The sequence below is a fragment of the Belonocnema kinseyi genome, chromosome 3 (assembly GCF_010883055.1).
Source record: "Belonocnema kinseyi isolate 2016_QV_RU_SX_M_011 chromosome 3, B_treatae_v1, whole genome shotgun sequence".
In the NCBI taxonomy this organism is placed as follows: Eukaryota; Metazoa; Arthropoda; class Insecta; order Hymenoptera; family Cynipidae; genus Belonocnema; species Belonocnema kinseyi.
In genome coordinates, this window is record NC_046659.1 from 87183276 (window position 1) to 87202300 (window position 19025).

The following is a 19025-nucleotide window of genomic DNA, read 5'->3' on the forward strand; positions in this document are numbered from 1 at the left end:
GGATTAAAAAAACTTGAAAAGCGATTGACCAAGTGTATAGAGCTCCAAGGAGATTATGTTGAAAAATAAAAAAAAAATGTACCCAAAAAAAATTGTTTTTATGCTTCATTCTAAGGACTTATTGAACTACCCTCGTACATTACGAGGAGAATGTGTTCGTTAAAGGCGAAAGAGCTTTAATAAAAGAGAATTCATAATCACCAAATTACAGTTGACGATGCTTTAATCTTTAATCTTAAAACAACTGGAGACAAATGTGGTGGAAGTACACCGAATGAGCGCTAAATTTCTTGTAACTTTTTGATCCAGCTTCATTTTAAAAATATCTCTAGGATTCACTGTGATTCCTTGAAATTTATTTAAATCCTTTCAAATCACTGGAAACCTTTCAAATCTTTTGAAATCTCATTCACAATAAAAATTGTCACTATAATGTCGATATCTTGAATACAAATTAAAAATACTACGTAAGAAGAGGGAAGGGGTCACAAAAATCATACGAATCCTTACGTTAGCTGGGATGGGGGTGGAAGGCCTTAAATTTCATACTTATGTAATTTATAGACGTTTACTACATATCTTTAATATTTTCATCGCCCTTAATGTGCGTTAAAAATAAAATTACCATAAGTTTATTAACCGTTTTATTCTCTTTCAAGTACACTATTGTGCTTTTATAGCTCAAGTAGTGCTTTACTTGATAAATATGTCCTTGTAGCCAAGATTTCCCAAGCGGCTGCGTCCTTAAGATGTAATAGTATTTGCTCTGGCAAAAAATATTCTTGAATCTTCATAAATGATTTTACTTTTTTATTATCTATTTGTCAAGATTGAATCCAGAACTTTTTAATTTTCATTAAACTATCTTACTTGTTATATTACTTTAAAATAGATGAGGTAAAATGGTTTCTGCATATGTAGGACTCGAGGAATGTGATTATTTAACTATGGTTTACAAACATAAATTCTATCACATTATAATATTGATTACAACATTTAAATTTTTTGAAAAGTATATTGCTTAAAAAGTATATAAATTAAAAGTTGTTCAGTTTTCAAAATAGGTTTAATATTTTAACAAAACTGTATCAATCATAACTAAGAGTTTACAGAATTTTATTGCATATATTAAAATAAAACCTGATAAATCAAGATTTTCTTATTCATTTTGATTTTATTACATTAATTATTTCTATATATTCAAACAGTTGTAAAGATGGAAATAGAAGACTGTGTAATAGATTTTAGAATCCCGCAAAATGCTTCGCGTTTTACTTACTGGCTTAATTAAGCGAAATGGAAACTAGACTAATCCACTTTTAATCCGCCATAATCCACTAATAATCTGGAGTATTACGTTCTTATTTGCAGTAATCCACTTCTAATTTAATGTAATCCACATATAATCCAGATAGGTCCATTTTAATCCAGTTACTTCAAAGTGATTAATTTTCTACCAAAGAAAAATTGAAATTTTCTATTATGAAAATTAATTATTTCTTTAAAATTCGGCACAATAGTTGATCACTACTTGGATTTAACAATAAATTTTCACCTAGAAATTTTTGCATATTTAGTTAAAAATGCATATATTTTGTTCAAGCTTCGTCCCTTTCATTAGAAAATTAATCTTCTTGCTCATTAATTCATATTATTTAATAGTTTTTTTTTGTTGAAATTAATTTGTTAACAGAAAAAGTAAACTATTCAATTTTTAACCACATGGTTAGAAAGTAATTTATTTTGTTAAAAATGTGTCTTTTGTTAAGAAATTAATCTTCTTGATTGAAAATTCATTTTTTGGTTGAAGATTCATAATTTCAAATGCATATTCATCTCCTTATTTTGAAATGTAGCTATTTTGTTGTCAATTCATTTTTCTGTACACTCATTTGATCAATTTGCATACTATGGTTCGAAATTCAACAATTTTGTGAAAGTCATTTTTAACTCAAAATTCAGCTACTCCGTTGAAAATTAATTTTTGTTTAAATGTAAATTGACCTAATTGGTTGAAAATTGATCTTTTTTATTTAAAAACTAATTTATTTCATTGAAGATGTTTATGTTTGGTAGAACATTTACCATCTTGGTTGAAAATTCAATTATTTGGTTAGCTATGAACTTTAATGTAAATTATTTAAGTATTTTGTTAAAACATCCTATTTTTCGGTACAAAATTAAACAATTTTGTTAAAAGTTTCCTTTTTGACTGAAATAATTTTTTTAATGAACTATTTTTGAATTTAAATAAGTCTTTTTTGATTGAATTACTAACTATTACATTTTCATTGATAAATTATCTCTTTCTGTAAAAAATTAAGTTATTAAGTTATTATATATGGGACAGAATACGTCAAAAATTCCTACTTAAAATTTATTTTTTTGTAGATCGGGTTAAAACTTGGTTGAATTATAGTCCTACTGAACCTAGATTAATTCACAAACAAAAGTTACATATATCTAATGGTTGTCAACATACTGGGGCCTCGAGTTTTCACTTTTTCATGCCTTTCTTACCTTCACCTTGGTGTAACTTCTTTGAGGTTGATCGGATTAGACATTTACTATAGTGTTTTGGAAATATCTTTTAATGTACTTTAAGATTATTATAACATTATTATTATTTTTCAAATAAAAGTTGCAATTGATTTTTTTAAAATTCATATTTAAACTTTTTTTCTATTTAAAAAGAAGCTTTTTTTATACTCTTTAGAATCATGTAGAATAAAATTTGGACCGGAAATTTTTTCTATGAGATGAAACTTATAACGTAAATTATATATTTCTGTTCAAATAATCATCTCATAGAAGTTAAATGTAATTTTAGGATACATTAGACCTGACAGCATGATCCAATCGGATCACGCCTGACAGCATTCGTGTCCGAGTGCTCCAGAAGTTTAAAGTGGTAGCCTCAAAAGTAAAAATCTAAATTTGACCAAGAAAACATTTGCAACCCACTTTTTATTCTGCATGATTTCAAAAAGTATAAAAAAGCTATTTTTTTAAATAGAAAATTTTTTTAAACATGGTTTTTTCAAAAAATCAATTTCAATCTTCATTTGAAAAAAGTATAAAAAACTAAAGATATATATCGATATAATATTCCTGAAGAACATGAAATGAGCTTTCTAAAACACCATAATAAAAGTGCAATCGGATCATCCTAAAAGAAGTTATACTATAACAGGAAGGTGATACAAACGCGTGAAAAAGTCAAAACTTCAGGCCCCTGTATATTGTCAACCAGTTGACATTTTTACCTATGGTTCGGTGAATTAATGTAGGCCAGTACTATTATAATTCAGCCAAGTTTTAACCCGATTTAAACAAAAAATAATTTTAGGTGGGAACACTTGATGTATTTTGTCACATATATAATATCTGAATAACTTTATTTTTTACGGAACGAGATAATTTATCAACAAAAATTTTCAAATTATTACGATCATTATCAATAATTAGTTTTAACCTGTCAAAAAGCGAAGTAAACAAGTTCTTTTGTAATAACCCGAAGATTTTCTTTATTCTATCTTATTTCGTGTTTTAACTAAAAATATCAGTGACCAATCACCCTTCTGTGACCAGTCGCTCAAACGTGTTTCTTTAAAAGGGACCTGGAAAAAGGGTCCGAGATGTGACCAATCACTATTTTGTGACCATTCGCTAATATTTTTAATATTAAAAATTAATATGCAAAGTTATTACAGATAAATCTAGTTATCACAAAAAAACATTGTTTGAATCTAGTTTTAACTAATATTTTCAGTTAAAACACGAAATTAGATGGAATTAAAAAAATCATCGGGTTTTAACAAAAAGGAATTGGTTACTTCGCGTTTTGACTAGTTAAAACTAGTGTTGGTAAATAATCGTAGTAATTTCGCGTTTTAACCGATTTCGGGTATAAACGATAAAATATATGAATGCAAATTTGCACAATTTTAATAGAAAAAACATCTCTTTGGTCAAAAATTTATGTTTTTTTGTTCAAAATGTCAATATTTAGTTAAAAATTGATTTTCTTGGTTCAAAATTGAACTTCTTTGTTGAAAATTCATGTATTTTGTTAAAAATCATTTTTTTGGTAGAAAATTAATCTTCTTAGTTGACAATTAATGTTTTTGGTTGAATAGTCAACTATTGGAAAATTGGAATAAAGGATTCCTTTTCGATTAAAAATTTGTGTCTGTCTTATTGAGACAGAGTTTTCGCAACATAATTTTATGTAATCCAGAGTAATCCCATGAAATCCGGAGTAATCTTGAGTAATCCAGAGCAATTCTCTAGATAGAAGTAATCACGATAATCCGCCATAATCGGGCGTAATCCAGCTACGCTGGACCGTATTTTTAGAAGCTGTTTCCTCTTGGTTCGTTTACTCATCAAAAAGTCCTTTCAGTATAATGAAAAACAAATGAAAACAAAAAAAATTTGGGGGATTTTGTGGTGTGAAGATGAATGAAGATGATGTACTGGGCTTATAGACCTGTATTTTGTACCGCGCTTCATTTTGCCAAGCGTTTTGCATGCCTGCTAGTAATTACCGATGGTCTGTAATCTCCACGCAATCATAGTTTACAGCACCAGCACCAGAGCTTGCCGGATTCTCTCTCATGCTTCGATTCACAGTGAGGCGTGGTATACGCAATACCTATTCGGTTTCACAACCACCTTCCCTAGTCCAGTATCCATTTAATCAGAGAGTATATATATGAAAGGTTTTTGAGTAATGCTGCTAAGTTTTTACTCCTCAAATGCAAACAGTACAAACCAACTTCATCCAACAATTCTTGCATCAGCTTCTGGAATATTCCATACTTATGTTTTTATCTTCTTTTTGCAATCTCTAATCAGAAATATAAAATTAAGGAGGAGTCGAACAAAGATTATAAATTCATTCGAGATGATTCCTCAATAACTAGGTATAGTAAAGTACACCTCAATAACTAGTATAGTAAAGACACTAGAGATAGAAATAATAATTCAAATAAAGAATACAAATTCAAAAGCTTCCATCAGATCTTCCATATTGAAATTCTCATACAACATCAGTTGCTGTCAAGAAGCAAAATAATTCTTTTCTCACCCACTTCTTCTGTTAAAATTTCCAAATCTGAACAAATTGCTTACATTTTTTACAATTAAAATCGTTTCATTCATCAAACCATTGATTGAATGTCGATTAGAATAAACCATATTTCTGCTCTAAACAAAAGAATATTTTTATCTTTATAAAACTTCACTTTTCAAAACATTATTTCCATTTGAAATAGCTGCATTTTTAACACCTGTTAGCAAAAAACAACAAACCGACATAATATGTTTTATTTTTCAATGCAAGTCTACATGCTAAAAACTTCAATGCCGGGCTCCTTTAAAGGCAATCAAACTATTAAAAAAGAATCAAGCATAGTCGCCCGAAAAGCAGAATTTCCTCATTTTAATAATTTTGTATCCACTAATAAAAAGAAAACATATTAAAGCAAATTTTTAATTTTTAATACACTTGCAAAATGATTCGATTTTTTATTATATATCTATCTTTTTTACTTAAACATTAATATATTCTGTTAAAAATTTGTCTTTTGTTTAAAAAAATGTGCTTTATTGAAAATTCATTTGGTTTTTGGCGTGAAATTTAACTTTTTGGTTGAGAGAGGAACTACTTTATTAAAAAATAATTTTATATTTAAAAATGCCTCATCTCCATTGCATTTTCATGTCCTCGGCAGAAAATTTAAATATTTTTTGTATACTCGTTTTTTTTTTAAACTGATTTGATAAGTTTATCTTTTATATTTTGATTCGGTTTTTTCTGACTGGTTACTTAACAATTCAACTGCTTCGGTAGCAAATTCAATTATTTTTTTAACAATTAGCTTTGTTGAAAATTCGTGTTTTTTGGTAGAAAATTAATCATCTTGGTTGAAACTTTACGCCAACTCAGCAAGTCGTATTTTCAATGCCAAAGCCTTCAATTTTGGGCATCCTAGAAAACAATCGAAATAAAAGAAAAGATTCCAGCATATTAAGAAAAATGTCCTCATTTTTCTAATTCTTACACACCGATAACAGAAAGGAAATACCATAACATAAAAAATTCTATTTTTCAATTTACGCCCACATTTCTAGACTTTTAATTTGAGACATCCCCGAAGAAAATTGGAATAAAGGAAAAACTTCCAGTATAGTAAGAAAAAACAATGAAATTTCTTAATATTTCTCTTTTTTATCCAATGATATATAAAATATACTATGATTTAGCAAATTCCATTTCATAATGTAAATCTAAATTACAAAACGTTAATTTGAATCATTCCTGAAAAATATCGGAATAACAGTAAAGTTTCGAGCATTGTAGTATACAAAATAAAGTTTTCTCATTGTTTATATTTCAAACCACTATTTAAAAAAACACTTTAACATGCAAACTTATGTCAAATGCTTCAATGTGTGCCATCTTTAAAATCAATGAATCTAAAAAGAAAATTCTATTCTACTGGTGTAAAAAACTAAATTTCCTAATTTTTCTTATTTTTCAATCTTTGATAACAAAAAAAAACATACTTGCTGATCATATGAAGGAAACCATCTAACTGGTTATCCAATATTATTGAATTTTTGGACATGTGAGCCTGGATTTATGCAATTTTTACATCACATATTGAACACTTCAGTAAAAAATGTACGAATTTTATTTTTTTTTTAAGGCCACACAATTTTTAAAGCTAGATTTGAACTAAAGATGAATAGATGAAATGAGTGGGATACCAGTGTGAATTGAATAATGGTAAAAAGTTACTAGGTTTTAAAGCCAAAGTTCAATTGTATTTTTTATGAGTTGCAATATTAAAAACGAGTGTCAGAATCAGCTTTTCGACCACTTGATTATTATCTTTAAACAGAAAAATCTGTTCTTGACATGGCGATCGAAATTTTGTCTGCTAAAAGATTAGTTTTCAAGGAATTAGATAGCTTTAACTATTCATTTACTAATTTCTTTAATTAACCAAACTCTTGACTTTAATCTCTCTAATGATTAATCATCTTCATTTTAATGGAAACCCAATTTTACATGTACTTATGAAAAGTGTCATTCGGTACGAGGTGAATAAATCATTGAATGGTTAGTCTTGGGTATCAAAGTCATTTTTTGCGTTTAGGTTGCAAGCAGAAACAAGTACGTTCCACCAATCAAAAAACTTTTAAATAAATAATCAAGTTCATACCTTTCACCAACAAAACGAAATAAAATTATTCTTATTTTTTTCTCTATGACTATTGGTAGCAATGATTGTATCCCTCGAGTCCTTAAAACTCTAGAACTGAACTCCTAGCCTGACCAAAGCCAGACCTTATTCCCTTCAAAGTTCATCAATTTCTCCTAATGATTTAGTAGTAAGAAATAAAACAGTTCGTTTAATTTTAGTTTTTATTTTTCCTATTCTAAAATGTGTGGTTTTTCTTCACGAAAATTCAAATTCAAGCATTAAAAAATTCAGGATTTGAAAAGATATTTTTAAATTGAAGATTAGCACACTTCACAAAATAGAATTATTTTTTCATTAGGGCCTTCAACAATACAGAAATGAGCATTTGAAGTACATCAAATGAATTGATATAAATTATAATTGTAAGTTTTGAAAATTTAACAATTTTAAATTAAGGAATTGAAAAGATTAACATGTGGCCAAATTTTATTTAAGACATTATTTGACGCATTTATAATACAATTAAATAGTATTAAAATGAAAAATTAAAATTGAAACATTCAGTATTACAATATTCCGGTTACAAAATTCAAGACATTCATATTAAATGCCTTCAAAATGAAACGTTTTTTATTCAGCAATTAAAAAAAACACAAGTTAGGTTTTGAATAAGGCTCTTAAGAGAAAAAGTAAAAGTTAAAAAAATAAACATAAAGTGTCCAACATTGAACTTTTAACATTAAACAATTTCATAATAATAATCGTTTTAAAAGTTATTACTATAAAAGTTTAATATTAGTTTACGCAAAATTTTTGGACACAAAACGTCCAAATTAAAATATGCAATAATGAACCACATTTTAATATAAATAAAAAATATGTTTATTTTGTTTGTAAAAAATACATTATTTGAACAGTATACTAACAAAACTAGCATCTTATTTATTTATGAACACTTTAGCAAAAAATACATGAATTTCATTTTATTCATTTTAAATGCTACAAAATTTAATTTTAAAACGAGATTATAATAGGATACGATTTTTGTATTAAATCAGTGGTCAATAATCATATTCCTCTATTGGCGAAAGTCATACCGTATTCCCTTATAGGTTCAGCAATTTCTTGAGTAGAAATAAAAAGAGTTCCTTCAAGTTTATTTCGGGTTTCCCGCCTCTAAAAAGGGTTATACAATTTTCACCTAAATTCGAATACAAGCTTTAAAAAATAACGATTTTAATTCGATTATTTAAAAAATATAAAATTTAAATTCTCGTTAACCCAAAGCCGTACCTTTATTCACTTAGAGGTTGATCAATTTCTAACCACACAGTTCCCTTTTTCCAATATTTAATAAGGGTGCATGTTTCATAAAAAAATTACATTCAAGAATTGAAGATTGCACAATTTTAAAATATTTTACATTAACAGACTTTAAAAATATAAAATATAAATTAGGCTCGCTCTTTTTTTGAACATGTGATCAGATTTCAAAGCCAGCAGTGATTTCTAGTACTGCTTGCCTTAGCCGTCTAGATAATTTCTAAGAGTAGTGGGAATACATCTATCCAATATCCAATATTTTATTTTTGTCTAATTAATCAAATAATAAAAGTGAATTTCAAACTGATCAATTAAATACTCAACCAAATAGTTAAATTTTTAACTAAGAAGTTTCTTTTCTACCGAAAAGATGAATTTTCGATCAAATACATTCTTTGAAATAGTTTAAACAATAGATGTGGTTCAATCAATCAGTTGAATATTCGACAAATTTGTTAATTATTTAGTTAAAAAATAAATATTCAACTAAAATTATGAATTTTCAATCGAAAAAATCTTTTGGTGAAGAAAGGTCAAAATTGCAATAGCATTGTTAAATATTCAAGTCAAAAAACGAATTTTTAACCAAATTGTTGAGTTTTTAATCAAGAAGTATGAATTTTTAATAAAATTAATGTACTTTGAAGACGCGAATTCAATTTTGAACAAATAATAAAATTTTGAACTGAAAGAGACGAATTCTTAACCGAGTCCGAGGTCTGCAATTAACAAATCAAAATACCATGAAAAATAGTTGACCTTAATTCAACAAATAATTAATCATTATTATTAATAAAAATGATAAGAAAATATCTAATATGAATTTTACTAAATATCACTATTTAAGACTTCATTTTTCGCAAATAAAATAGTAAATGTGGCTATTTTACGTTGTAATATTTAATAAATATCACAAAAAATCCATTCACAGTTCAGGTTAGGCACGTAAAGCAGTAAATTTAACCGAACGTCAAAATAAAAAAGAATTGCTTTACCTTTGAAATCTGTCAAATATGAACTTAAATTAAAAGCTATTTTAAATATATGAGACAAAATAATTATTCCCGTTCTTTTTGAAAGCTTATTTGATTAATTAAATGCACATCAAAATAACAACAGAATTTTGAATAGCTCTTTAATGTGTGTTTTAATACTCCACCGTTAGTTTCCACTAATTTCCGGAAACGCGTCAGGCGTTTGGAAGAATTGTTGAGTATTCTTCTCCACTCCCCATTTCATAAAAAATCCAGGCCCTTGGACGTCAGGTAAAAATTGCATTTAAAATTCTGAAATAGGTCTGGAATAGGAACTTACTGTTCATAATCACACAAAAATCGTATTTCTTAGCCGATTTGAAAGTTTTTTTCAATTCTCAGCATTTAGTTTTTCACAGAGCTGTAGTATGTGATTTTTTCATTTTTTTCAAAAAGTAATCATATTACATAAATAAATAAAGTGATAAAATTGGCTATTTCAGCTTTATGAATTTTTAGCTTAAGAAAAAACCCAGAAAAAACTCACTATTAACTGGAATTAATGTATCTGCACTCATAGAACAGAAATAATTATAATAATATTTAAGTAAATTATTATAACCTATTTTCATAAACAAATTCTTACTATGGTTTCCTTTCCATAGAAAATTTTACTGCTTCACGCTAATTGCTAAGGTTTTTTATAATTGTCACAATTTATAACGAAAAATTAGCGGTAGTTAACATTTACTGTTTTTTAAACATTTTTATAATAGATATATCATAGATATTGCTCATAAATTATACTTTTTAATCAATTTCTTTGGTTAATAATAGCAAAAAAATGTAATTATAATAATAATTGAAAAAAGAATAATTTTTGCTATAATAAAAGGCGGCTTTGACAAAATTTTTATTAACAAACTATATTATTAACGTTTGATAAAACTCAAAGTATGTAAATCCCTTTAAAGACAACTGTGAATCACTTTTCGTCAGAGAAATCCATTGAGATATAAGAAAAACTCATTTAATGAGAATTTGTTTATAAAACTATTTATAACTATAACTATTTTTTTAAACAAACCAGTCTTCTATGGCGAAAAATACTAATAAGAATTTGTTTCGAAAAATTCTTCATAATTATTAGGTTAAATATTATTATAATTATTTCTGTTCTTTCTGTGTAGGTGCAAAAATTTCGGCTAATAGTGAATTTTTCCCTGTATTTTTTCTTGAGCGTTTAAATATATATAATATATATTTCTTAGAAAAAAGATGATTTTGAATATTTTATTCAGAATCGCCAATATAGGCTAAATCAAGTAGAAATCCAACATTTTTCTTTAAAATTAACCATAGATCACGATTAATATATTAATTTTTTAAATATCAACCCCAAAAGTCTGTTTCATAGGGTCCCAAAAAAACCAGAAGTAAAAAAGTGGGTTTTGCGAGTTTTTGGCGCTAATTATGATTTTTTTAGCAGTTTATTAAAGATAAAAATTGTTTCTAATACATAAAATAGTACTTTATGCTCATAATTAGACGTTAAAAAAATGTTAAGCAAATTATTATTGATTTTAACAATTTTTTTTTAGAATAGACATAGAAAGTCACGGTTTTTTTTAGAAATTTTCTACATCTTATTTTCCACTTTTCACTTAGAGTGAGTTGTTATTTAATTTAATAGAGAATAAATAATTATTGTTTACAGTTATCTTCATCTATATTAATACTGGATAGTTGATTTTTTCCCTGGATTTATAAAACTTTTTATCCATTCACGGAGAAAAAAGTTCAGTGGCTCCCACTCTTGCAGGGGTTAGAGCTACTAAACGGAATAGTAAATTATGGACGGGCCACTACGAAAGTAGAATCTACTAAACCGCGTGTTTAGTCGATTCCACTAGTCGCTGAAGAGTGAGTAGCTTCTACCACGCACGCAGTCGCACGTACGATTCCTGTTCAGTAGAACATACTGAAGATGAGTGCGTTCTACTGAACAAGAATCGTACATGCGACGGCGTATGCAGTAGATTAGAATTGGATGGTCTGAACATTCTAATTTTTCGGTTTACACGAAAAGTATGAAAATAAGATATTTCATAGTACTAAATGTATTATTAATATTTGTATCAAAAACTTAATATCTGAATTTTCAAAAAACTTATTCAGGTAAAAGTCACTTTTTGACGGAAAAATTAGAATTAAAAATAAAACTAAATTAAAAATAAAACTAAAATTAAAAATAAAATTCATCAGAAATTAGAATGATATGGTCTGAACATTCTAATTTTTTGGTTAACACACTCCAGGTTGTAACCGTGGCCCAAATCGAATTTAGGAGTCAATATGTGTTTTTCAAGCAGACGATGGCATAATGGCAGCTGCTCGTTAACGGCAATAGTATTCATTTAAAATATCTTCCATAATAATTTATATAATAAACCATTTCGCTGGTCCCACGACCCATGCAAATTAAACTTTTTTTCGGCCAAACATTTAGTGCAGAATTTGTTCAAATTTGTACAACCAAAATTAGAAATTGTGCATCACCGGAAGTACCTGATTTCTCAGAAAAACACTGGCGGGGCCAGCGAAACGTTTCGCTGGCCCCGACATTACCCAAAATCAACTTTATATAGGTGCATTATTTTCGTTTTAATTCGTTCAAATATTTGCAACTGATATCAACCCCTAAAAACTATCACCTGTGCGGAAAACACCATGGCGGGGTCAGCAAAGCGTTTCGCTGGCCCCGACATTATACAAAATTAAATTAAATGGCTGTATTATTTTCGTCTTAATTTGTTGAAATTTGTGCAACAAGCATCGACACCTAAAAAACATGCCTTGTTGAGCAAACGTCATATCGGATCCAGCGAAACGTATTGCTAGTCTCTACATCATACAAAACCGAATTTATATGGGTACATTATTTTCGTCTTAATTTGCTCAAATTTGTGTAAGCAATTTTAACCCTTAAAAAACACCCCCGTAGGCAAAAACCATGGGGCCAGCGAAACATTTCACTGGCCCCGCTATGGTTTTTGCTTAACAGGGGGTGTTTTTTAAGGATTGAAATTGGTTGCACAAATTTGAGCAAATTAAAACGAAAATAATGCACCCATATAAAATTGATTTTGGATAAGGTCGGGGCCAGCGAAACTTTTCGTTGGCCCCGCCAGTGTTTTTCTGAGAAATCAGGTACTTCCGGTGATGCACAAATTCTAATGTTGGTTGTACAAATTTGAACAAATTCTGCACTAAATATTTGGCCGAAAAGAAGTTAAATTTGCGTGGGTGGTGGGGCCAGCGAAATGGTCCCTTCCTGAACCAACGAGTAGTTGCTATTATTATAAATCAGCTTACTAAACATGAATAGTAGCATGTGTTCTATCAGTTCTCTCCGTGTTATTCAATTAGAGAGAAGCAATAATTAATTCAAAATAAAAAAAATTGTTTAAACAATTGATTATTTTTATTAATGATATTCTCTTTGCTTAATCCATTTCATTCTGAATGTCCAAAACTTTTCCTGTCGAATTTTGAAAACGAAAAAGTAGCGGCCGATCATCAAAAATGCTATAAATGGTGGATTTTTTATATTCTCTTTGAAATTCAGCTAGGTTTTTCCAAAATTTAAGATCGCGGATCCCAAATGGCGCTTTAAAAGTAAAAAGAATTTAAAAAATGCAAATTACTTTATAAATACTACATTTTTTGCAAGTAAGCTATACCTGGTCATTATAATCATTATAAACTGTAACAAAATAATGTTTCTGTTAAAATTCACTGCAAACTTCTTTTTTTAGTTCAAGATGGCGACGTCAAAATGAATTTTAAAACCTATGAAAAGCTTATAAATACGTGTAATTCATTACAAATGATAATAAATGGTTTATTAATATAAATGATCAATGATAAATAAAAGATTTCAAGTAAATTTTAACATAAACATTACAGTTTATAATGATTATAATGATCAGGTATAGCTTATTTGCACAAAAATTTAGTATTTATAAAGAAATTTTAATTTTTTATATTTTTCCCCTTTTAATGCTCCATTTTGGATCCGCCATCTTAAATTTCGAAAAAAATGCCAACGGCTTTTTGAAGAGAATATAAAAATTCCACAATTCATAGCTACAATTTATTCGTTGTTGTTTTTTAAAGTCAGTACAACTTTTTTCAATCATTGGCCAATTCAGATGACTGCATTTGAAAGAGGAGGTTTCAAACTATCGAAAATTATGTCTCACATTTTTTTTCAGACTGATTAAGTTAGAAGTAAGAGCGTTAAAGGTTTAGGAAAATTGTTAGACATTTGGGACAAAATGGGTGAATGGTAGAAAGCTGCGGTTTTTCTGAAATATTTGATGTTTTGTCTATTTTTAACTTGTTGTGAGTTAACAGTTATTTAAGGTGGGCAAAAAGAATTTTTCAATTAAATTATTATTGTTAAATACTATCTTCATCTATAATAATGCCATATAGTTTCGGTATTTTTCTGCAATTTTAAACTTTTTGAAAATTTGCACTTAGTGAGATAATAATTATTGAAAGTTAATAAAAACAGTTTTTTAAACAATTTATTATTTTAAATAACTATCTTCTCTTTGATAGGTACTAGAAAGTTGCCGTTTTTTATGTTTAACTTTGCTTTGCATTTTTATTTATGAACAAATAATGAATAAACATTAGGGAGAAACATATTTTAAACAATCTCTTTCTTTTTCGTGAATACATTTTGCTGGAGGGGGTAGGGACACAAATATCAAAATATGTTTAATTCCTAATTTTTCTTTTACGCTTTGCAATAAACTTCTTGGTGTAATTTAAAACAAAGCTTCCACGAGTTATTTACAGATTAATACCTCCAAACTACTTCTAATTATTGCTTTCTTTATTTTTTTCACTATCGTAAGATAGGTTTTCTGTTCGAACAAATATTTTTAAACATTTAAAAAGAGCAAAAATAGTTCACTTAAGAAAGTATAATACTATGTAAAAGATGATTTTTGTTAAGCTTTCTAGTATTGAATTAATTATTATCTCACTAGATGAAAACTGTACAAATGTTTAAGAGTTTAGAAAAAGCTGCAACTCTTTAACACTTATCTAAGAAAAGATAGTTATGAACAATTATAAATTGTTTAAGCAACCATGTTTGTTAACTCTCAATTTACATTACTTTGCTAAGTACGAAGTGGATAAAAAGGTTAACATTTCAGAAGAATCCGCAACTATTTAGCATTATTAAAGAAAAAGATAGTTACAAACGATACTTATTTGTTCAAATAATTATAATTTTCAATTAATAATAACAATAATTAATTCAGGAAACTTTAATTATTTATTTTACTCACGTCAATTGAAAATTAGACAAGAAATAGAACATTTTAGAAAAAAATGCAAATTTCTAGAATTATTCTAAGAGAATATTATTAACAATAAAAATAAATGTGAAAAATATATATTCGTTAACATTAATTTTGATTATTAGGTCACTCTAATTGAATATTGGGAAAAAGTAGAAAAATGTTGAAAAAACCGGGACTTTCTATCTCTATTTTAAGAGAAAATTTCTAAAAGCAATAATAAATTGTTAAAAAACTTATTGAAGCATCTAATTATCTTTATAAAGTAGAATTTTATGTATAAGAAACAATTTAAATTTAAAAAACTGAAAAAAAATCATAACAAGTGCCAAAAACTCGCAAAAGTCTCTTTTCAATTATAAGGCTTTTTTAGGACCTTATAAAACAGGCTGATGGGGGTGATATTTAAACATTAATATTGAATCCGTATTCTATCGTCATTTGTGAACAGAAATGTCCACTTTCAACTTGATTCAGCTAAAATGGACGATTCTGAATAAAATGGAAAAAAAGACTTTTTCTTTCTCATGAGAAATAAGCTTTCAACTTCGTGGGGCTTGTGCCACCCCAAAATTTTATCGAAAAAAAATGGATTTATTTTTGTATAGATTCGAAGTAATTTCCGAGCGATATGCAGGTAAATTCGAAAAAATTATTTGGACCACCCTAATGTATGTATTCAATTTTTCTTATCGATAAAAACTAAAAAAGAAACATTTGATTACGATAAAATTTGAATATTTTCGAGAATACTTTCGTTGTGTTGAATATTGTTGGTCTAATCGTAATTTGAATTTGAGTTAACTAGACGCTGCTTTGTAGCAGGTAGCAAAAAGGTCAAATTTATCGTTCCATAACAAAGCAAACCACTTACGAGCAAAAGCAATGTGCAGCAGTGAGAATGAATTTCGAGTTGAGAATGGTGCCACCACACCAGTGTCCTCCTTTCCTCGTGATGCTCACCAGCCAAGGAAATTCGCGGGGGTTAGCGTCCTGGCCTCCGACCACTCGGGCGGTACGTATCCCGGTTGCACCCTGACCGCAGGGGACATCTGCCACTGTGATCAATTGCGAATTTCCGCATTATTCATTTGCCATACATATGTATTATAAATTATAATTAATTACGAGAATGTCCTCATTTACAATTTCAATGCTCGCTCGCGTAATCAGTGAATGATGTACAATACAATCCAGGGACTAAATCACAATCGCTAAACAATTTTTAACTCGTATTTCATGCCAATAAATGTTGGCTACTTGTGATTCGTGGAAAATCAATGATACAGTAATAATTAAGTGGAAATGAAATAATAAGGATACTAGAAATATTTAATATGCCCTATTGAAAATTCTGACGTAAACTGCGTTGGAAATTGAGATAGTAAAAGACGTAGGATACCACGTCGCTTCCGATGTAGTTTCCAAGGTAGTTTCCTGCGTAATTTCCAAAGTCGCAATTTTCTCAAACATCTGGTGTAAAAAAATGGATTATCATCATACGATGTACATAAGACCTTAATTTGCACTTTTGTGTTTTTCACTTCTGAGTACTTATTTTAATTATGTTATATTAACCCTACTACCCATAATAATGAAATTTTCTAAATTATTTTTTTGCTGAACATATTGTTTATTTCCTAACCACAAAAATTGAAGGTTAAATACGCGTTCAGATGCACATATACAAAAAGGTTTGAGTTTTTTTGGAGAGAAATTCAAGTTATAAAAATTCGGAACAATGTATTTCGAATAATTTTTTTTAATACGAAACCGGTTTTGCGAAATAATGAGAATTCATCGGTAATTTGGGCTTTCAATACTTTATTATGAAAAAGTGAACTTATTTATTATCTTCAGTGCGCCAGGTTGAAAAAATTAAAAACTATTTCACAGGAACACTAGAAAAAAAATGTGCTGTCCCAGAGACTCCAACTTCCAGCTTTCTGTTCTTTATGTGCTAAATCCCAAGGATGCCTCTATAATACGGTTTATTCCACCATGCATTTCTTTTTTAATACCTCAAAAAATTTTAAAAATCTGGGTTTTTGTAAATATGTAAGTTATAGAAAAACTAATTGCACCACTCGATTCTACGGAAAAAATAATATAAAATCCAGGTATTGAACCTTTTTTTTTGTTCCAATTAGTTATGTAAATATTATAAATAAATGCATCAATAAAGAAGGGGATCTAAAAGAGGGAAACAGCAATTCAATTTGAATTTAGTACATAAAAAACACTAGGAGAGGGGGCCTTATTCTGGCGGACAACAAACGTATTTTTTGATGCCTGAGCGTTTTTTTTCTGCGACGACTTTTTAGGAAGACAAAAGTTAATAATTTTATGTACTCTTTTCCAATGCGATGAAAGTGATTCAGTAATAGTTTCTTTCGATAACAAGAGAATTGCAATGTTTAATTTTGACTCAATACAATGTTGATTTCGAGGAAATGAATATGCAATTTTCTTATGTTTTTGGAGGAAACAGTAACGACCATTTTCATTTTCAGTACAAATAATAAAAATTGATCAATTAATTAATTTAAAAAAGAGGCATAAAAAATAAGTTTGATGTACATGAGAATAAGCCCCCCTCCCTCTTCTTTTCTGATGTACTTAATCCAAATTCAATGTCCGTTTCTATTTTTTTATTATCTAAAACAGTGATAAACAATAATCTTGCTTGAAAAATTATTTTTTTCAGTAAAGCTTTAAAATGTAACGGATGTTAAGATGGATATTCATCTTTAAAAATAGTTTGAAATTATTTAAATAATTAATCATCAATAACTTGCGCGTTTTCATAAGAAATATGAAGAAAATTCTAGTTTATTTGTATTTTTTACACTAATTAGCTTATCATTCAGTATCTTATTGTTTTAGAACTTATACCCTATTATTTTTAACCCTAATAATTTTTTTGAACGATTTTTACAGTTATTTGTACTAATATTTATTTTCAAGATCGATTCCATTGTAAAAATAAAATACTGACCAATAAGCGACATAGTGTAACAGATTAACAAAAACTAGAATTTTCTTCATCTTTCCTAATAAAATGAGAAAGTGATACTAATTGTTTGAATAATTGCAAATTGCCTGTCAAAAAGAAATAACTTTGAACATTCCTCACCTGAGACATTCATTCCAGAAATATTAATTTGTCACGATTTAAAGGTTGAAAAAATTTCTTAAAAAAATTTCAAATATCTTAAACAGAAAATATTACTTTGACAACTTTTTAATTATGCACTTAATCCCAGAAATAATTACTTTTTACAATTTTAACGGGAAAAATTGCTTAAACAGATGATAATTGTTAAAATAATTATAAATTGTAATAAGCAAGAAATATCATTCTAGAAATTCATCAACTTTATCATTTATCTTAAACGACGTACTTTACAACATCGTTTCTGACGTAGTATCCGACGTAGTGTACTGAGTAGTTTACATAGTAGTTTACATAGTAGTTATAACGACGTTGGAATGCTCAATAGGGTACAATAAATTAAAACTGGGAGTCACGTTTCGTGAAATTAAACATTCTGATATTTAATAATAGTAAATTCATTTGAAAATTTTTCGAATTCATTCAGTTTTTCCGGATTGATGCTCCTATGTTTCTGCACTCGCGACTTTTTCTTTTATATCACTGATACACTTTTTTTGATAATACTAATATAGATCAGCTTAATATCTTATAAAAATATATCAGCACTTGAAGCTATATAAAGTTGTTCCCCTTATTATTATTATCTTGCAAGGCTATTTCTTTTAAATCCCATATCATAGAGCTTAAAGTCCATTGTACAATACCATTTTATTTTAAAACCCCAGTGAAACAGAGGCTGTAAAAGGTTCAAACTCAGTGCTGAAGTATTATTTCAAGTCCTTTAGCATGAGTACATATACCTTTAGAGGACTTCACTTTTCTTGGTATGGGCTTGAGAAAATTTTTATTTTATTTAGGTGGGCTTAGATTCATTGTATAAATATAATCACAATCAGTGATAACCCGCGGCTGCATCTGACTTCATTAAAAGTACTTGCATTTGCCCGGACGTTAGGTCAGGGAGGGGAAAACTGCAGAAAACTACCATTTTTATTGGACGAAATAACAA

At 28.2% G+C, this 19025-nt stretch overlaps 1 protein-coding gene across 1 annotated transcript in view; it reads right to left on the reverse strand.

Moving 5' to 3' along the window:
* The window catches only part of LOC117169913 (trypsin-1-like), a 47075-nt gene extending 29166 nt beyond the window's left edge, over window positions 1-17909 (reverse strand). Inside the window, exons 1-2 of the mRNA XM_033356423.1 lie at window positions 17897-17909; window positions 15773-15956 (exon numbers count right to left, since the gene is read on the reverse strand). Coding sequence (XP_033212314.1) covers window positions 15773-15956; window positions 17897-17909 — 197 coding nt within the window. The remainder of the gene's footprint in view (window positions 1-15772; window positions 15957-17896) is intronic.
* Between the last annotated feature and the right edge of the window lie 1116 nt (window positions 17910-19025).